This window comes from Triturus cristatus, chromosome 6, assembly GCF_964204655.1.
Source record: "Triturus cristatus chromosome 6, aTriCri1.1, whole genome shotgun sequence".
NCBI classification, from domain to species: domain Eukaryota; kingdom Metazoa; phylum Chordata; class Amphibia; order Caudata; family Salamandridae; genus Triturus; species Triturus cristatus.
Genome location: NC_140589.1, coordinates 1,829,184,622 through 1,829,206,511, shown reverse-complemented (window position 1 = coordinate 1,829,206,511; position 21,890 = coordinate 1,829,184,622). Strand labels below are relative to the sequence as shown.

Sequence of the window (21,890 nt, the reverse complement as noted above, 5' to 3'; positions counted from 1 at the left end):
AGGGTATTGACTATCCTAGGGTCTAGTTTCCGAGTCTCGACTTTCTAGCTATACCAGAAGTGTCCTAAAACTGCTTATTTCTAACTGCTAGTGATTCGATCGACTTTTACGCATTACGCGTGAGTGTTTCCACTCTGCACCTGAATCCCGTGGGCCTCCCACTTCCTAACTGTTGGTAGTATAGTGTAGCCCCAGCGATTCCCTAGGCCTAGGCCTATCCTGTGTTCGTGACAGTGGTCCTTATACCACTTAGTATATGGTTTGCGTGGCCCCTAGGGCCTAACTGTATTACTTACCTGTGTGACTTAATCTATGCTTAAATAAGACTGTGTTGTACTTACCTCGAATCTCATAAAGAGTGCTGAGGGTTTGACTAGAATAAATACATTCTATTTTTATATATATCTGTTGTGGTGTCCTTTCATTTGGTATTCAAGGGATTGCATATGGTATAACAGCTGGCTTCACATGCCATTCAGAGTTTAGCCTAAGACTGCTCTTGTCCATGCTACCACTAGGATAGCTGGTCTATAAGGTTGACTTTACAACCAATCACCATAAGGGTTGTTTGGACTGATACAAGGTGTACACTAGAATTAGTGACATCATATATCAGGCCAACTTCTCACAATTGTCACTTATGAAACAGGAGCATGCATAGGAGAGCCTTTCGTAAGATGTTTAACTCAGAATGGCCAAGAGAATACAATCTTCTTCGATTGAGATCTGCTTTCCATTTGCAGGAGAGGAACATTTTACATGGCTCTGTTTTGTAGCATTGCCAACAGAACTACATAAATACATGCAGCTTAGTTGAGTTTGAAAAGAAACAGGGTTGTAAGGCTTCATGCAAAAATTCTTTAAGGGGAGGAAATGACCAGACTCTAGCTGTTCGGGCAGCCCCACTCTTCGTTGGACAGAGTGAAAATGCCTAATATGTGGAGGCCAGCATAGCATTTAATGAATGCCAATGGAAATTCATTCGGTCCCAGTTTGTACGTGTGATTTGGATCTGATAGCTCTTCAACCAGGTCTTTAGCCGCTCTGGTCTTTTTCTTCCTCTGCCAACAGAGGCTCCAGAGATCATCTAGGGACTCCAGCACCTAGTAGTACTTAACCACAGAAATTCCCTAAAAAGAAAGCTTACAATCAAGCATTCTCAGGTATTACACATAGAATTTACCTTACCACTGGAGATAAGACTGAATAATTTTACAGCTTCCTTCAAAAGGGAAATCAAACAGATTTTGATGAAGAAATTTCTGGGCTATTCTCAGGTGGGCTAGTCCCCTAGCCGAGTGAAATGCAAAGATTGGTATCTGTTTTGCACTGTCCTGTTCGGTTGTGATATTAACGATTGCTCCCTTCTTAAGAAAATTCAAGGGTTCTGCTGAAGGATTAGACTTTCCCTAGAATTTGCTCTCTTACTCTTCCCTTTTTAAAAAATGTTTAACTGTTATGACCGATGCTGTCTTTTTCTGGTCCGTTCTGTGCTACCGTCGTTTATTTCTTGTACCCTTGTAACTACCCTTCTGTTAAGCGCTCTGATGCCCCATGTAGTCTTGTCCGCGCTATATAAAACTCTTTAAATAAAATAAATAAATAAAAAATAGACATGGTTACTGGAAGCTTATTTACAAAATTGTGTATTCTATGTGGTACTCCACCTCCTGGAGGAAGAAGCAGTCCAGCCTGGAGAAACATGGGTGTGCCCAAGAAGAAGCTGTGTGTGTATGTGTTTGGTTGCCATTGTCGTCACACATCACTCATTCTACAGGAGGATGCAAATGTGGCCAGGTATGTGGGTCTGTGCTATCTACTGCAGTGTGCGTCACACCGTTGAAACCACCCTCCAGTAATGGTAAGCAAATCGGGGTTTCCATCATAACTACTTCCAGTATCTGTAGGTAGTCATTTGGTGAGGATGGGGTGGGAGACTGACCCAAATGCTGTGGAGAGGTCTAGAAGGATGTGGGCTGCCATGTCTTCTCGCCCAGGTTCATGCAGATGTCATAAGTGGCAGCGATGAGGCAGTTTCCGAGCTGTAGTTAGGTCTGAAACCAGACTGAGTGGTGTCAAGAAGTTGGCGGTCAATGAGATATCTGATGAGGTGTCTGTTGACTATTTTCCCTAATACCTTTGCCGGAAGGGTAGCAGGGAGGTCAGTCTGTAGTTGGCAAGCATTGAAGGGTCCACAGAGGTTTTCTACAGTAAAGGGAGGACAGTTGAGAGTTTTCAAGCATCTGGGAAGGTCACGGAAGAGGTGGCAGCATTCAGAATTGGTGCAAGAAAGGTGCTAATAGTATCCAGCCCACTGAAATAGGCATGCTGGGGGTAGGGGCCCAAAGGGGCCCGTGAGTGGATGGACTTCTTTGTGGCCGTGGTTACCTCTGGGGTGACAATGGGCCATGCGGTTAGAATTGGTCTCTGGATAAGATCGGGAGCAGTTTGTAAAGGTCTGTTGGGTTCATTAGCAGGCTGAAGCGGATGTAACTGGTGGTGAGTCTGTTGCTGAAGAATTGAGAGAGATTGTTGCAGCGGTCCTGCAAGGGGGTGATCGAGCTGGATAGGGCAGATGGTGAGGTGAAATCGTTCATAATGGCAGAGATTCCTAAGCTTCTGTTAGTGCTGGCATATATGTGTTCTGCAAGAAGGCATGTTTGGAGATCCAGATCATTTGGTGGAAGTGTCTTGGGGCGGATTTGAATGTGCTCCTGTCTGCATTCTTCTGGCTCACTCATTTTGCGCTCCTATTGTTTGCAGTAACGTTTCATCAGTCTAAGTTCCTCGTGTACCAACTGCCTGGGGTCTGGATCTTGTTGTATTGCTGTATTTGAAAGGCACCAGGGAGACGGCACAGCAAGTGATCCAATTGTTGAAATTCTTGATGGCTTTAGGTAAGCTGTTGCTGTTTCCAGAGTGGTATTCCACTCCTTGTCAGAAATGCTGTTCTAGTTTTGGCGGGCTGTTCTGGAGCACTTGCACTGAACCGGAACATGGGTGCTGAACTTAACAAGGGCAGGGGACTGGTGTGGGCTCATCGACTCGGATGTTCCTGAAACTGGTGAAAATAGGGTTGGTCCCTTTACTCGTTGGTTGAGACCCAGGCTTCCACAGTCATCAATAACTGCTCGAGTTGGGGTCGGCGTGGTTTTCCAGGTGAAAGTTCAGGTTTCTGAGTAGGATGTAACTACTAGCATCGAAGGCGAGTATTACGACAAAGTCCGCAATGGTGTCGTTGAAGTAAGTGTGCTGTTTTGGTGGTCTGTAGATGAGAGCCACTTACGGTGAAGTTGGCTGTCATGTGGACCTTGAGCGACAGGTGCTCAATGCTGGAGGATGAGGTGTCTGTGGATGTGGTGCAGCTGATCATGTTCTTGTGGATTATGCTGATTCCACCTCCAGGCTCTTTAAGTCTTTTTTGCCTGCCAATCTTGTAGCAGAAGAGGAGGTGGGTTGGGAGGATGGCTGTGGTGAGGTCAGGTGCCAATGCAGGGTTCAGCCTTGTTCCGCAGGTCCCAAATCCCTCTGGTGTGTATGGTGAGTTACCAGGTGTTGAGGAGTCTGCATGCGAGTGTGGAGTGTTGTGTGGGTGGTTGCTGGACTGTGTGTGATGTTGGGTGTGTGTAAGGGAATGAAAACTTGCAAGAAGTGCAGGAGAATGCTCCGTCGGAGTTGTGTGGTGCAGCGAGGTACCAGAGTGTGGAGCAGCGGCTGGGGTTGAGGGCACAGGAGGGTTGCAGCATGGTAGTGGTGGGAGGGTGGAGGACCAGGGTTCCTGGCGAAGGGCCCAGTACAGGCATGGTTGTGCTTGCCTCTGGCGCATCCGCTGCCTGAATGCTGCAACTACATGCTGTGGCAGCCATTAGGTAGGTCCTGGGAGGGTAGAGGAGTGATGTCACTTCCAGCACAGATGGATGATGGGAAAACCAGTGATGTCATTTCCTGTGCAGATGGACAATCCAGTGATGTCACTTCCTTTACAGATGGATGACAGAAATGACTGCTCTTACTTGGCTTCTTTTAAGGACAGATTTGGGGGAAACCAGTGATGCCACTTCCTGTGAAGATGGATGATGGGAAATCCAGTGATGTCACTTCTTGTAAAAATGGATGATGGGAAATCCAGTGAAGTCATTCCCTGTGCGGATGGATGATGAAAATGGCTCGTCTTGCTTAGTTTGTTCTTTTAAAAACAGTTTAGGCTGGAAACCAGGGATGTCACTTTCTGTGCAGATGGATGATGGAAATCCATCTGCACTTGTGGCCGATGCTGGACGCATGCTTTGCTGCCATCTATAATACAACCTCCGGTGTTTAGAGCCCCAATAGAATATAATGTAATTTATCTTCTCTAACATCACCATCAAACAGCATATTAAGCAACTATTGATGAACCTCAGGTCTAAATCCAGACTCTTTTCATCAGGCATATCTCCTCAACAGAAGGCTTATAGTTACTTCTCTGGGGGCAGTATTTACTGCGTTCAATTAATACTGAATGCCAAGGTTGAATATCATTTTCCCCTCTGCGAATATTTCCTGACACTTTTATTTTTATACGAGTTTCTGGTAGATATTGCAAAGATTCCTTTATCTCCTCCCACTGACATTGGCAATGCCCACTTTAAAAATCTTGGGTATTATCAGTATACTAATCAATGGCAACTTCCATTGCAACTCTCCTGCTTGCAGCATCTATCATCTTACTTTCTTTATTCGGTGGTTTGCCGACTCCTGTAGCTTCTTTCTATGCCCTTTTTCGAGCCGCCTGCACCACCACAGAATAAGGCAGCACATGTCCTTTTGTGCAAATTGGACCTATGATGTTTCTACTCTAGCTGTCATAGCTCTAGTTTTCGCTGGAGTATCTTAATTCTATCTTGGTGTTACTTAAATTTTAAGTATTGGTATGGGCTGATTAGTCTTTTCTGCCCTAAAAACAGTCTTGATGAAGAACTCTTCCTCTTTTTCTTTTATGGGCATAGTCACCACCGGCTAAAAAGCTGCTCTTTGAATAACAAAGTGGAACAGTTTCATCAAGAGCGAAAGACTTGACTGCATACGTTCCTAACTGTTTCTATTGGAATCCATAACCAGCATGTTTCAAGCATCACCTTTGTGTTGTTAGCATCCCCCATCTCCTGAGTCTGTATGAAGTTGGCAAGAAGGTGAATATGGCATATATTAAGACTGCTATCTTGTTTTTTACATTGATATCTTTCAGTGATCACAGTTTTTGTGAGATGGCAGTAATCTTATTGGGGACTGAGTCACTGCATCGAGACATCAGTCCAGAGCACACAAAATTCTAATGTGGAACTGCATGGGAGCAGCAAAAACCAAATTAGTCGCCAACTGGCGCAATCTCAGCAGCCACCCCCCACCCATTACACATTGGTATACCAGCATGAGGACACAACTATGAAAAAAAACTTGATATTAACATTACTGAAAAGGAAATTAAATTTAGATCTAGTGTGGGGAGCTTTGTTCTCTTACTTATCAGAAGAGATGCCCTGTGCAAAATGTCCACCATGCCTATGTGCATTAAACTTGTTAGCTCTGTGATTGTTCTGACAGCCGAGGGGACTTCTGATGTTGAGATGCCGACTATGTATAGAATATTGACAAAGGCAAATTATTGATCCACACCAGCTTGTATCCTGCCTTGTGGACAAGGGGATTGCAATGACAGAGGTAAATCGACAGCAGACTGTTAGTATATGAGACTCTTTGAAACACTCTTGAAACATACATGGGGATTTTATAGTAAGTCAGGTTTACAGTTGGTAAGGGAGAGGGAAGTTTCGATTAAAGGTGTTATTTTATATCTACTGCTCTGCGAACAAACATTTGTACAAGACTTATTGTAAAATTGCCCAAGCTGTATTGCCTTTTTCTGTGACTGAGAAGGAGCTGCAGGGGAACTATGAAGCTCTGGTCAAGAAGCTTAGACATGTCCTGTATCTGGATAAACAGAGATCCTTTTCCGTCTACTGTCCTCCTCCAGTGCTGTAGAGGGAGTTGATGGTAAAGACTTTGTTTTGCGATGAATCACAGTATCTGAGGTCTGCTCCTCTGACAACGTGTCCTGTTAGGGTAGAGTAGCTTTTGTATATGATTTCAGAATTTGTTCTTTGTGTCAGCCTGCTGTTGAGGCTGAAGGTCCACGTCAAGTCCTTTATTTGGGGCCAACCTGCAACTAGAATCTATTCTCTTTAAGAGGCTGCCCAATGTCTTGAAGTTGATGTTCTTTTCAAATCAGATCCTTTATTTGAGGTTGCTTTTCATGTGATTCCTAATTAGTGTGTGTCTGACATGAATTAGGTCATTCTTTTTTTTGTTTAGGTCAGAGTCTCTCATGCTGCATGTTTTGAGGGAGATTTCTGAGCTTTAGTTAAAGCAGTCTCAGGCACACCGGCTACTTTGGGGAACTTGCACCAGACTTCTTCATCCACATCATTTTACTTGGGCAAATTATATTCTTCCTCTCCATAATTATCCTACTCTTCAAACTTCTTATAAGAGCCCTCAAATGCCTCCATAACTCCCTATTGTTCCACTGTGATACAATAAGCCCAACCTGTATCTCTTCTTTGAAGAGTGATTTACATGAATTAAAAATGTTGGCACATTGAACACTTATACAGTGGTACCTTCGTATGCAAGTTGCAGACTTTATGATGGTGTAATTAATAAGGCAAATTGTCTGTGTTGCACTCCACCCACACTGGAGTCATTCTCCAGATCTGACACCAAAGAAGAAAGATAAAGACATCTATTCAAACACAAAGATTTAACTGCAGCCTATAAACAAAACAAGGACTGAAAACAAACAAAAACAAGTTTCATTATTTTGAACCCAGCACTAGACATCACACGAATGCAGAGCATGTGATCTACAACACATGCAGCAAACTGATAATAGTGTGTTTGCATCAATGCAAGTGCTATGGTGTTTTATGCAAATGAGAAGTGATTTGTATAAATTTTTGTTTCCAAAAGAGGAAATGCAATTGTTCTAATCATAATAATGGCTTAAATGACAGTACACTGATGCTCTATCACTCAAAATGTAAGCATTCAGTAACATATCCTAGAAAGACTCATGCTTAATCTGGATTTCTAGTTTACCTTAAAAACTATACTAGTCTTGGGGACTACCATGTTGCCCTATATGCTTCCAGTTAACCTGTTAGGCACTGGTAGATAAAGAGACACAGGTCCCAAAACAGTATTCTGTGTAGGTTTTATCTTAACCCCTTCCCCGCTCATGACGGAACCGTTCCGTCATGAGCCACGGTTGCCGTGTGCTCATGACGGAACGGTTCCGTCATGCCACGACCGTTGGCGGCCGCTCCGCCCACGCGGCGCTGTTTCCCCGCCTGTGCGGGGGGACAACGCAACTGGGCGGAGTCATGACGGAACCGTTCCGTCATGAGCACAGCTCAACCGTGGCTCATGACGGAGCGGCTCCGTCATGAGCACAGCGCCACCGCGCTGCCCCCCCGCACCCCCCCGCGCCGCGGCGGAATTCCCGCCGCGGCGAAGGGGTTAAAGGATTTGTCTGCCTCTTAACCTTAAAATATGCAGGTTGTGATGGCTCATAAAATCTTACCTTAATATGAAGAGGTTGTGTGTGTCACGGTGGCTTAGTGCACCATATCTCAACCAGGGAAATAGACAAGTCTGTTAGCTACCGCGTACATTTTGAGAGAAAAAAATCCAGATTCTCTGGTACACCTATCTTATCAACGTGTATAAAGGATGCTGGATCATGAGTTGAGGTATCTTGAGAAAGAAAAACTAGAGTATGCATATATAGACATGATTTTCAGAGCAATGATGTTGTTTGACTTTGCAAAAAGCAAGGATCAGGAGAATGTGGTCATTTCAGAGTTGAGTAAGGTTAAGGAAGATTCATCAAAGAAGGAGATACACACATAAATTGTTAAAATAACAGCAATTGCTGCAAACCTAAGTAGAGGAAATGTAAAGGACACAAAATAAGCTTAAAGCACAGAGAGGGCCAGATAAGGTCTGGACTTCAACACAAGCACTGACTGCAATCCCAGTGCTTTAACCACCTCACAAGAAAGCAATTATGGATTAATATTCAATATCATTTATTGAGTAAATTCAATATCCTCATTACCAAACGTTTAAGTACAGTGCATGGTACAGTACACTGCAAGGTTTGAATAAGACATTTAGCCATTTTCAGATTTGACGTACATGCTTACGTGTGACATTTCTGACATCTCCGACGTACATGATCTTGCCCTGGTGTCGCACCATTCCTACCGTGATCGAGTCTTCACATACTTCAGAGGCAACATAACGATCTACTTGGAACCCGAGGTCCTTTAGCACCAGTAGACCTAAAACAGGTCAAAGTATATAAATTAAAGAGACACAACGTTCAGGAGACTAGCAGGCAGGTTAATCATTTACACAGCACTTATGTAACTCGGCATTTCATTTCAGAATTTTAAACCTATCAATGGTAAAATGAGGCTGTATGAGTAGGTTCATGGAGTAAAAGCATACCCCGGCTTAAAAGTCAGGCTCTGCTTGAGGAGTTTATTAGCATCCCACTTAAAATTTGTAATCGTTTAATTTACTTTTTCCTTTGTCAACAATTGTATTACTCTTACATATGTGGAAAAGTTAATTTATGTTTGTATTGTCTGTTTAAAGCATGTGTTCCCTTAAATATAATATAGAAAAAACAAAAGTTTAAGATCACTGGTTTGTCTTATATCCAATAATGATCTCTAGGACATTTTATGCTGCTCATTAAATCACTGCACTTGTTTTCCAACTTGTCCAACCCCCAGCAGACTCACAATTATTCATTTGCTACCTGTTATGCCACAGAATATTACTCTCCAACTGAAAGGCTTTTATACAGCACCATCTCTGTTGTCTCCAATGGTCCACCTAATGCTCTACTTCTTCAGCTAAAATAGTTAAGGAGCATGTAAGCCTCACCTATGAGACTGCCAACAGAGTGCTCTCTAGGTATCTATATTTTCTGTTGATGGTAAAATAGAATAGTGGGCCTGAATGATCTTAGGTCCTGTCATTCGACCGGTTTTCATTTTTGGGCTGCCCTGCTCTGTTTTTCTACCTCAATTACACTGATAATCTTCTACTTCACTGGCAGTGCTCTATATTCTTCTGATTCTGCTCCAGCATAGCACATCAGAGCACAAGGATGTGCTGCCCAGTGAGGCACAGAAGATTAAACCACTGCAGGATGTCTACTGGCCTTTGCACCAGGCTAGGATGTAATTAGGCTTTCCTGTTTTCAGTTTCTATTTTTGGTAAATTCTGGTGGGGTTTTTTCCAGTGTTTTCCAGTGATTTCAATACCTTAAAAAAACAGTGGTTATCAGTGGTTACATATTTTCGCGCCATTAAAAACTACACAAACAGTGTTTTACCGGTGTTTATGGAACGTTTCGCTTTTATTATTGCTTGCTTTCTGCGCATGGTATTTAGACATATATTAAACTTATTGTAGTTACACCATACAATACTTCTTCAGTGATTCTTTGGTCATGTGCGCTCACTCTTTCCTATCCATGTAAACTTCTGTGAAAAGGCCCTCTCAACATTCGCACTTGAGATGGCCAACTCAAAAACAGCCAGTACACAATTTGTTAACTCTGGCCACTGACATAGCTTTCCATGCCAATACTGGTTCACTTGAAGACTGGGATTCTCAGGGCAGGTTCTGCAACATTTGCGCTGATCTGGCCCGGCGCTTATGCCCTTAGAGTTATTGAAGCAGTCAAAAATGAAGAGGCACTTTTGAAACTACAAAGGAAATTCCCCTTTACGGAAGGGATCTAGAACAGAGTACCACAGTGAGGTTTTATTGACTTCAAATGCCATTGGCGGTGAAGGGACTTTTCTAAGCATCATTTCAAGCCATTTCTCATACATTGTAAAATAAAAGTTCCTGAATTGCTCTTCACCATTGCTTTGCTTACCAAGTGGCAAGCACTCTAACATGGAACATACTGCAGTGCCAAAGCCACTAAAGGTGTCACCCAGCCGACTCTCAAGGAGATGTTTCACATCTACACCAATTATGCTGAATACTTGGCAGACAAGGGTGTTTTCAGACTCTAGTTTTTTATTATGTCCTCTACAGCAGTCATGTTTTCCTGTAAAAATCTAAGAATGCAGTGGAGTGTACTTTTTTTCACATCACTATCAATATGTAACCAAAGATCCTCACATTTCTTGCCTTTGGCATCATCACTCAGCAAAAATTCTGTAAATGGTTGCCACATGGATAATATAGAATTCATGGCCCCTTGGACTGAGAACCATCAGCTAAGTGAAACAGTTGGGATGACTCTTTCTTTGATGCCACACAAAGCACGAAATGATAAATATTTGCGTTTTAGTTCCTGTGCATATGAAAAGAGTGCACCAGAATGCACTAAAAACGTCAATAGCATTCTTCATTAACTCTGAAGATTGTAAAGATGCTTTCAGCAAACCATCTAGCAAGTGGCAAGGATCTCTTACAGGGAAGCACTTAAGCTCAGGGGTCAATTTTGACAGGTCATCACACAACTTTTTCATATACGTAGCTGAATCACTGCAAATACAAACAATATCACTCAAATCTTTGTTGAACTTGGAAAGAACATTTTTTGCAGAGCATTCCAAGTGAGACTGCATTCCGTGTTTTCCAAAAGTCTGGTGTCATGTTTTAACCACTATCACAGATGCTTGGCGAAAGCGCTCTTTTCTCATATACTTGTTACTATACCTTGCATTGAATGTTTAAAGCCTGAGGTGTTGGTAATTTGCTTACTATCAATACTGACTCACTATTAATTAGGGGCTGATGTTTTAAGGGTTTTTACCCATTCTCTGTGGGTAAATGTTATGACACATATTAGGAAAGATTCTTATGAAACCAGCCATTTTGCCTATTAGTGAAAGAATCAAACACAGCCAAAAAATCAATTATGATTTTGATATTTCCTGATTCTCTACAGTTTATAAAATAATTAAACAAGGCCTAAAACATGCTTCTAAACCCTGTATCTTTAGACAAAAGACCACAAAACTGAAAAAAACAAAAGGAAGAAGAAACAATATTTTAGTGGCATCCCTAACCAACAAAAAAATGACTCTTTCACTCTCTTCTTCCTTTCTTTGAATGGCATTTAGTTTGTGGTGGTACAGGTGTTTTTTCAGTGTTTATATGTTTTCACTGGTGAGGGCTATTTCTCATTCAGTGGGGTTTTATCAGTTATTATAGGTTTAAACCTAAAACCGGACAGCCTAGATGTAATTGATGGCTTGTGACTTCTAAAAGTATAGGAAGAGGCACATTTTTGCCAGCAGCTCTGAGAAAGTAATCTAGTAACCCTCCCAGTGAAAAATCTGTTCCATCCTCCATAAAGTTGGTCCTCACTCCTTTGCATATATGAACCATGACAGGTGGGGGCCCCCCGTAATAAAGTCTGCTGCCCCGGTACTGAGCTGTGATAATGAAGGGGCCCAGGGCCCCTGAGTGTGCTTACATGATCCACGTTGCCTGGAGGGGCCGTGGTGAAGAAGAGGACCATTACCTTGGAGCAGTGTATGATAGAGCAGCGTATGATAGAGTAGCGTAGCAGGTTGTGACTCGCAGTAGAACAGCATCAATTGGATTACCTGAACCAAGGAGCACCAAAGACTGACCGCTGGACTCAAGAAGACTCACTGATTGGGGGAGCCCCATGGAGGTCTACCACCTTGCCACAGCATCCAGACTTCTGCTTAACATAGGGCCGCTGATGCACACTCAGGCTTCCTGAATCGAAGTTCCAAGCAAGACTGGGTAAGACTGATTGCCAGGCCATCCAGCCTCAGGGGGAACTTGCTCTGACTGAAAACGCTGAGTTGGAACATTTGAATATTAAGAAGCCATTGTGGAACTTTTAAGACTTGTACTTTCTATCAGGCCTAATATGAATGATCATCTAACATGAATGGGGAATAACCACGTCCTTAGACAAGAGTGTAACTCAGGGATAAACCCGGATAACTCTAGAGTGCTGGCCTTAGGAAGACTATAATTTGTTGTGTGCCCTATTTGACTTTGTGTTTGTATATAAATACTAATTTTTCATAAAAGCAAGTATCTGGCTAGACATCAATTTATTGGGGTTGCTCAGCATATTTTGAGTTGAGAGTCTGCGTACAGCACGCATCTACCTCCCCTTGAGAAGCCTTGCACTGCTCTACCCCAGAGTCAGGTGGTGAAGGAGAAGCACTTGACGCAGTTACCCAGGACTAATAGAAGGGTGGCCCCCTTGTACATCATGAGTAAAAGGCCACAACCTCCATGGTTGGGCCCAGTAATTTCTGGTCCCCCCCCCCCCCCCATCTCCATCTGAAAGTCCTCATAATATCTTTTGCCGCCAAATCGGTAAGCCCAACAAAGATCACAATGGTTACGAACAGTATATTTACACATGAAATGCTGGCAAGCCGAGCTGCTTTCTTGGACTTGATCTCAAGACAGGCTGAGATTACAAACCTAAAGCTGATCACATTGTGCATGACATCAGCAGGGCATACTTTTGCCTCCTCAATCCCAAGAAGTCCTTATAATTCGACATAGAAGAGGAGTATGCAGCATTCCTTAAATGTGGATGTGCTGAGTCAGTATCTTTCTGTTGCCGATCCATTGTAGAGGCTGGGTATTTTTAGTATCCTCGTTCACGTCATCTGTGCCGGAAATGAAGTTTGCATCGCCTATATAGGCGCCACCTTAGTGAGTAGAGGTCAGTTACTTTTCACGACTTTACACGTCAGAAGAGCAGAGCCATGAAGTGCACCGACACTGGTGTGTGAAAACCAGTGCCCTGAAAGGGATAATCCATAACCCTAGAAATCTGTTTGCAGAGGAGAGGATGGGTGGGTCGGTAAGGAATCTGCAGCTAGCTATTGCCACTACCAGATAATGCGTTACCGAAGGTAAGTAACTTGTTCATCAGATAGAGACATCTAGCAGCAGATTCCTTACCTTTGAACAGATACCAAAGCAATACCGTCCCCAGAGGTGGGCTACGGACAAATTCTAAAACAGAAAGTCCTGCAGGACCGAACAGGTGAAGCAACCAAACCCCTGTGGACCCAACTGTCCAGGCAGTAGTGCTTGTTGAACGAGTGCAGGGACGCCAACGTTGCTGCCTGCCAGATGTCCAGGACTGGGATTTCATGTGCCAAAGCAGCAGTCGCAGCTTTAGCCCTGGTATAATGAGCCCTTAAGCTCTCAGGGGGGCTGCTCCTTGGCCATTGCATAGCAGGTTTTAAAGCAGAGAACGACCCAATTTGTTTCTGCACTGGTCAACCCTTCTTTGCTCCAACATACCCCACGAAGAGATGGTGGTCCACCCGAAACTCTTGTGTGCAGTCACGGTAGAATGACAATACTCTTTTTGGGTCCATACAGTGGAGTCGCTCCTCGTCTTTAGAGAGATGAGGAGGAGCATACAACGTGTGCAAGTTGAATGACTGACCCACATGGAATGGTTTTACCACTTTCTGTAAGAAAGAGGCCCTAGTGCGGAGCACCAGTTTGTCTGGAAACACAATGATAAAGCCTGAAGCTCACTCACCCTCTGGGAGGATGTTATTACCACGAGAAAGGGAGTTTTGATTGTGAGCAGCCAGAGGGAAAGAAAAGAACTGACGTCAGTGTGCCGAGGTGGCACCTATATAGGTGACGCAGGTATCATTTCTGGCGAAGAACACCACCTACTGGCACGCAGGGGTACTGCTCACTCAAAAATCTTCTAGATCCAGTTTGATGCCTGGAGGAATGCAAAGGTAAGGAATCTGCATCTAGATGTCTGTAGGAGGCTGGCTTAGTAGACTTAAAGGAGTGATGCACCTTGCACTAATCCAAGCAAGCCTTTTGGTGATTTTAGTGGTCTTTCATAACATTTGGCTCTCAAAGTTCTAGCTGTGGAGAGCAGGCTTCAGGCCTATCTTGAAGGAATGTAAATCAGCTTGTTTTTAATCACATTTAACCAATAGTGTAGATTAGATGAAAAAAACCACAGTGTTTATAAAAAAAATAAGTCTAATTACTACACAACACAATCACTATCAGATTGGTATATCTCCTAGCCGGAGATATCAACAACACACATGAAAATTACTTCAAAGAAATCAGGTAAGTAGCACAAATATACACTGGTCTCCGGGGGGAGACCAAACCATATACTGAAGAAGTGGAATGTGAACTGCAAGAAAGGACGGGACTTGGACCAAAGGACTCAGAGGAGCTGGGAGAACCAGGAACCACCCAAGGAAAGTACCCAGGAACCCACCTGAGATTTTGTGCCGAATGGAAACACAGCAGCGTGCCCAAAGGAAACCACTGGAGAAGTTGCAGTTTTAAAGAAACTGACCCATACTGTGGGAATGCCCATTGTTGTCCAACTACTGGACCAAAATCCTGGACAACGTAGATGAGCTATTTGACACAGATACCGAGGTTACCGGTATATGTGATTCTGGGTCTTCCCAACACAGTCACGTATCCCCTTAATAGCATGAGAGGCCGACAGATGAGACTAGCTCTGGGGGCAGCTTTACAAAACATATTGACACACTGGGGTACACCCACCCTTCCAACAGACGTGGGATGGCTCCACAGGATATGGCACATTGTAGGGATGGAACGCATCTCGAATACACTGAATAGCTCTACTGTCTCTTTCCAGAAAGTATGGAGTCCACTCCTAACAAGAGACGGACCCTTCCCAGAGGACCCCTAAGAAACCCTTTGGAGGACGGTAGCTTGGAGAGACACCCTACCCATGGATGCCCCAGGAACCAGGTTACTCACACCAGGGAAGCCAGGTGCATAGGAGTGAAGTGACGTCGGAACCTCCTTGACAAGACAATGGAAGACTCGGGAAGAAGTGCCTCTGGAGAAGTCTCTGAATATGTCGGTGGAATCCAACGGTGGGATTCTTCAAGAGAAGTACCTGCAAGCAGAGGGGACAGAGTGTATGCCACACGGGGGCGACCAGGAGGCATGGAAGCAAAGTGTCCACCTTTGGCACGGAGCTCAGGAGAGTCGAAGGGGACTTTGTCGCTGCAGCTGTGGGGACCAGGCGATGCTATGGAGGACCAGGAGCCGTGCATGAGCGGTCTCATGTCGGATGTTGGTGTCTAGGTAGTCGGACACCGACACCAACAAGCCTTGGTACCCACAAAGGGCGTGGAAGACAAGATGCAATCTTTGGGCTCAGAAAGGTCCAAGAGACTTGCAAAGTGCAGGAGAGTCAGAGCAGGCCCGAGCAAGTGGGGGAGCCCACCAAAGCAAAAGAAGACCCGCGAGAGGACACCGAAGGTACAGGAGTCGCAAGAGGACCTCTGACAGTTCACTAACAATGAAGGCCCACAGTGCAAGGGATGTAGTGAAGATGCTGATCGTCGAGGGATGAGGTGCCAGAGGCCGGAGCTTCTTGTAGCCCAAAGATTTCTGTTGTGCAGAGGCAACAAGCCTTGGCAACAGCAAGTCAACGCGGTGCACAGGGGTTTGGTCCCAGCAGCCCGACGAGGGATACTGTCCTCAAATTGCAATGCAAGACAGGTCAGGCCTCGAGGAATCCACAGAACCACCACCTGTGTTGCTGGGTCTCAGGATTTCCATAGGACGACAGGAGCAGCAGACCGGTAAGCTTCGCTGCGGTGTCTTAGGATGCAGGTGAGTGACTCCTTCGCACTACAGGAGATTTCTTTGGATGTCCTTGATTCCAACAGGTCTTCTGGAGAACCTGAGCGAAGCACAGACACAGAAAACTTGCAGAACAGCGAGACCAGGAGTAGCAGGAGTCTTCCTTGATGTAGTCTTGGTTCTAGGTAAAGTTCAACGAAGTCCAAGTGTCCAGAAGGTTGAAGAGTGTCATGGTTTCAGAGGAGTCTCTTGTTCCACGACGAATCTGAGGACCCCCCACGGGGGAGCCCCTAAATACCCAAGGAAAGGATTGGAATGCCTCGGAGGAGGGGTCTCACCCAGAGGAGGGGCTGGACAGAGGGGAGGATACTGCCCTGTCCTTTGTCCAGTTTCACACCAGAGTGGGAACCAAGGGATCCCGAACTAGCTCAAACTGGTGTTTGCAAGGAGGGCACCAAATATGCCCTTCAATGCAGTCTGGTGGCACTGGAAAGTGGCCCCACCCCAGCCCAATACACTAAGACCTGTCTAGGTACATCTCCCTGTTACAGGGAAATCTATTGTTCTACCTTCCCCTGCTCGAGCTCAGCAGCAGGAGGGCAGAACAGTGTATTTGGGCGGTAGCAGCACTAGCTTGCTAGCAGACCCTGAAAGGCTGTTGGAAGTACAGGGTGCACCCATAAAGGCCCCCCAGTACATGGGATCATACCTCCAACACCGGAATCGGTGTTGGGGTCTAAATCCAACATATTTGGTATCAAACTTGACTAGGTTTGGTACAGCCATTATATAGTTAGACAACTCGTAATGACTGATGTCCACTATGAGTCTTAAAACGGTTAACAACACTTACAAAGCCTGGAGAATCGACTCTGGTGTTTGTAGGGCTATCCTGCTCATGCAGGGGCACCCTCACACTTATAACCAAGCACCCTGCACTCAGGAGTGAAAGGCCTCCCATAGGGGTAACTTAGGTTTTAAGTGTATAAGATATAAGAAAACCTATATCTGTCGTGAGAGGTGCAAGCACCATCTAACACAGGCTGCAATGGCAGGCCTGTCGCCAGAGTTTAAGTGGACTACAATGGGTGGCACAATACATGCTGCAGTCCATCGGAGACCCCTGGTGTACCCATGCCCTGGGTACCTCACTACCATATACTAGGGACTTATTAGGGTACACCAGTAGCCAATTGTGGGGGTACACAAGTACTTAAAGCCTTTTTGGGAGAGGGAGCACTGATGCTGGGGTCCTGGTTAGCAGGATCCCAGCAAACTACAGTTAAAACACACTGACATCATGCAAAAAGTGGGGGTAACCATGAAAGCAGATCCTACTTTCCTACAATGTTGCTATCAGATATCTTGAATTTTGTTGTAAGAATGAAGTTGCCAAGGCAGAGCCAAAAAAGTTTGCTCCAAACACGATGATAGAAGTAGTCCAAGGTGGCGTGTATGTGCTGATGCAGTGTATTTTGGCTACATGATCATGAGTAATTTTCAAAAGTAAACTCTAACTTACTAAAGCTAACACTAGATAGCAGAACAGTACAAAGCATGTTATCTACAACAACACACGTTGAAATCAAATTCATGTGGATGTCTTGCCAGAAGCAAGACTCAACTTTATATTATCCGTAAGGCTATGAACAAAGCTTCAACACTGGAGGAAGCCATGATGTGACCTGCCCTCGAAGAAAAGGCTGTCGTACTACCTTGTGTGCTAAGAAGGTGGCATCTTATGAGAGAAGGGACAAAATGACTGATGCCTGTGTGCAGGTCATCATGAGAATGTGAGCTGTCCGAGGGCTTGAGAACTATGGAGCAGGTCTCACCAGAACAAAAAACATCTTTTCAACAGGGTCGTAGACCTGAAGGACATATTCAAAGAATTTACATGAAGTGAGCCTGCATCTCTCCATCCCTTCCCAGGCCTGACTACATTGGAGTCTTTATCACTGTAGGTCTAGCTGCGAGGAGAGCAGGGACTTTTTCCCTTTCATCCTACTGACTACTGTTGCCAGCTGGCGGGAGCTGTGTATGTCCTTATTCCAGAACCATTTGAACTAATGCTCTATCCCATATGACACTAGAAATATTGAGCTTTAAAGAGTAGAGTGCATTCTAACACTTTCTATGGTCCTCTAAGTGTTGTACCCTTGGGGACATACGGGTTTACATGTAGCACCCGTTCCTTGTTCTAACTCTAATTTTAAATACCATTTGCAGCGGCAGCTCTTCTCCCTTTCATCTGTACCCCCTTATAATCCATCAGATCTCGGCTAATTGGACAATGTCTTTTTTAACTTTGGATTAGATGTTTCAGAACCCTAAACCCATCATGTTGCTGTTGGCGGACATCCCAGCTTACTTTTGGGTAGTGATGCTTTCTGTGTTTAAAACATTAACCTATTTTGTATGTGTAATATTTTTGGCAAACTCCAGCTGTTTGGGCTGAAACCGGCTAAATCATCCCTGTTGTCTTGGGGAAAGCTGAGAATTTGGACAAAGGGCCGGGATGCAGTATAGTTGATATATTTGAAGCATTTTGGCATCTGTGCTCCATCACCAATGAACTGTAAACAAAGCCACTATAACAGGTCAGAGACTTGAAGGTTCAAAGGAGAGGTCATGTAAATATCATTTACTTACTGTAAGAAATGCCTCTTTTGTACAGTCACCCCCAAGCATCTCTGACTGATGCTGTTGGTTTTTTGACTGAGGCCTGCCAAAGAAACCTCAAGGCCAGAGCCCTGACCCTAAAACATGTATGTCAAATTGGCTCACATATAATTAACCAACCGTAACTTTCAAATAAGTCCCTCGTATATGGTATCAAGAGCATGTATGTTAGAGGGTCCCCCCCAGGGGTTACAGCACTAGTGGTGGTACCCTGGGGGTGACACGAGTAAAAGTAGTCCCTCATTCCGCCACAGAAGATGGGAAGAGAAGTTTTAAAACTGCTGCAGACTTTGCCATTTAAACCAATGGCAAAACCAAGTCACCCCATGCAGTATGTGTAAGTTACCCTACGGCATTCCTACTGCATGGGCAGAACATGTATTTTACAAGTTTGACAGAAAAACACAAATCTGTTTTTACTGTGAGAGGTTTTGGTCGTCCAAATTGCGAGCAGAATTAAAGGCTGATTCCTTAGCTGCCCTAATTCTGGAACTGTGCGAACTAAGGGGATGCTCGAAGGTATCAAAGAACTCATTACATTAACCTCCACTTGATTCACAAGTTGAAATTAATGTAGAATGCTTAAAAAGTTGCTACTTGGTTGCTTTTACTCCCCTTGGCACTTACCGGTTGCTTATATGGGACCTAAATCTGAGACAGCTTTCTGCCCTCCCGGGGAGACATGCTAATGACTTCCAGGAAATGAGACAACTGTGGCCTGCACTGGGAGGTGCGATCTCCTTACTGCTGGACGTTATATGGGTACTGGCCCAAAAGGGGAGCTTTCAAAGGAGAGAGAAGATGCCTTTGAAGGGCAAATGTGAAACACTTGAGAAAGGCACTACTCTATTGTTTAGGCAGAGTTGCTAACACTGGGGAGAGGGGAAATCAATTGTCAAACTGGTTTTCAAGGAGCGTGTAGTCCCCTTGGTAGCCACACCTCTGAGTTGGGCTAAGGAGCTCAGGACGCTGAGAGAGGGGTCTCAACATGTTGGAAATGGGCAGAATGGTGCATCTTGGGACAGCCAGATGTCACAATTCGCAGGAAAAGTCATCAGAAGGGCGAGAACCCGATAGCCTATTGGCTACTAACTGCATCGTACCAGAGGGCATTTTCTGAGCATAAAATGAGCACAGCTGGAACTCCGATCGCGATTGGGCTAGAAGAAGGACCGCGGAAGGACTGCCCTGCTGCACCCACATGGACTGTATATGTTGAACCTGGTGGCAAGCAAAGAGAGGGACTATGCCTGCCGTGTCCTGCTCGGGTAGAAGTTGTCTTGAGAGCCCAGCCAAAGCCTAAAGACTCCAAGGGTTAGCCAACTGACCTCCTTTTCGCAGCAGAGAGACACGACAGCTGAAGAAGCCTAAGGGCGAGTGGTAGCCCAGATCCCTGCTCCTTGTCATCGTGCAGCACCAGGGACCAGGACCCGCCAGTTAGAAGTTGCACCAGAGTCTGCTGGACCCCACTGAGCCGTCAGAGAACAGCTTGGTCGCCCAGAAGGCAAGCTACATCCTGGAAAAGAAGTTGGGTATGAATGTTAACCCGGACAACTGGTAGTCCAGTTGCGGCTGGACTTCGGCCATGACGGAGAGGACCTTCTGGGAAGTCAAACTCTGTGTTCAGGACCCCATCATCACTTTTGTGGACTAGGAAGTCCCTGCAGGAAGACCCCCAACAACAGTGTTGCATCCACAGCATCCTTGAGCATCTTCAAGCATCCTGTATCAGCAGCATCAGGACCACTTCTACTGGAATCCATTGAATAAAGATAAAGTGACTGGAACAGCTGGAAGACTGCTTCTTCTGGAGAGGTAGCTGTTTCTAATGGCCTTGCTGGTCCCCCTCACTGGCTCCCTGCCAGAGTTTCTCACCCCAAGTAACTCTGACTGTATTATAACCTGACCAATTTTCTGCTTAAACTCTCTCTAAATTTCGAATTAGTTGTATTTGCAAATGCTTGTTCATGGTTGAGTGAAATGCTTTGATTTACCATACCTTGTAAATTCTATATCTCCGGTACCCTCTGGTGGATCTTTTCTGTTGTGGTGTCTAAAAATAGTCTTTTTTTTATAAATTGGTGTAAAATTTCCTTGCTGTCTTGTAAATTTCTTCTTCGTTTGTTTTGGTGCTGTTTAAACGCTTTACACGTGTTCCTTTGTGTAAGCATTGCTGCTCAGAGCCATAGCTACCCAGGGTTGAGCTTAAGATTTCACAAACGAAACCTAATGTCCTAAAGGGGTTGATAAATGAATTTCACTGCGAGGTCGCACAACCACACCATATAATAAATCCCATTTCCTCACACTTAGCAGTAAAGATTGGTTTTAAATTTAAACGCCCACATGCCGTGCATTATTCCGGCATCTAGTGGTTGAGTCTCAACTTGTGTATAGTCAGGTGAATCACTGTGACATCAACGGGAATTCCACAGAGCCCACCATATGGGACTTCTATATTATACTTATTTTCTGTAGTTGGATTTAAAAGTGTGTGCGAAGAGCTCTGAGGATAATGAAAAATTAACATTGAGAGGATGACTGTGAGTTGAGAAATTAGCACAGCTACTGGAAGTAGATCACTGCGTGAACATTGAGACAGATGAACAAGTTACTTACCTTCGGTAACGATATATCTGTAAGAAACATTAGTTAGATTCCTCACCTTAGAATATCCCCAGGCGTCAGGCTGGATCCGGAAAGATTTTTCGTCAGCAATACCCTTGCGCGACGCTAGGCGTCGTCTGCGGCTCCGCGTCCGTCGTCGTAATCACCGGGATGACGTCGGAGTACTTAGACGCTGCCCTCGCGCACTGACGTCAGCTCTTGTACATAGCTTTCCGCGCCAGGAACGCAGAGCCATGCAAGAGACCGACACTGGGGCCAAAAATTCTAGGGCCTTGAAAGGGATGACCTCAACCCTAGATATCGGTTCGCAGAACGGGGAGGATGGGTGGGGCGGTGAGGAATCTAACGAACTAATGTTTCTTACAGATATATCGTTACCGAAGTTAAGTAACTTGTTCATCTGAAAGAAACACAATAGTTAGATTCCTCACCTTAGAATAGATACCCCAGCAATACCAACCCCGGTGGTGGGCCTGTGAACCAAGATCACACCAGAAAGTCCTGGAGAACAGAACGGCCAAAGAAGCTGTCTCTCCGGACTTGGCTGTCCAGGCAATAGTGTTTGGCAACGTGTGCAGCGAGGCCCACATTGCTGCCTGACAGATGTCCTGCAAGGGGACTCCCCGGCTCAGGGCAGTGGTCGCCGCTGTGGCCCGAGTGGAATGGGCCCTCAGCCCTACAGGAGGTTCCTTTTTAGCTAAGGAGTAACAGGCCTTGATACACAAAACGACCCACCGAGAGATGGTTCGTTTGTGCACCGCCCGCCCCTTCTTAGCACCCACGTAGCCAACAAAGAGTTGGTCGTCCACCCGGAACTGTTTGGTGCAGTCCAGACAGAAAGACAGCGCCCTCTTTAGGTC

The 21,890-nt window shown here is 45.0% G+C and overlaps 1 protein-coding gene across 9 annotated transcripts in view; it reads right to left on the bottom strand.

Moving 5' to 3' along the window:
- Positions 1–21,890, bottom strand: part of DNMT3A (DNA methyltransferase 3 alpha) — a 1,939,932-nt gene that overhangs the window by 418,839 nt on the left and 1,499,203 nt on the right. For all 9 annotated transcript variants that reach the window (XM_085613211.1, XM_085613216.1, XM_085613220.1 and 6 more), the window contains one exon: positions 8,239–8,384. In XM_085613211.1, coding sequence (XP_085469337.1) covers positions 8,239–8,384 — 146 coding nt within the window. The remainder of the gene's footprint in view (positions 1–8,238; positions 8,385–21,890) is intronic.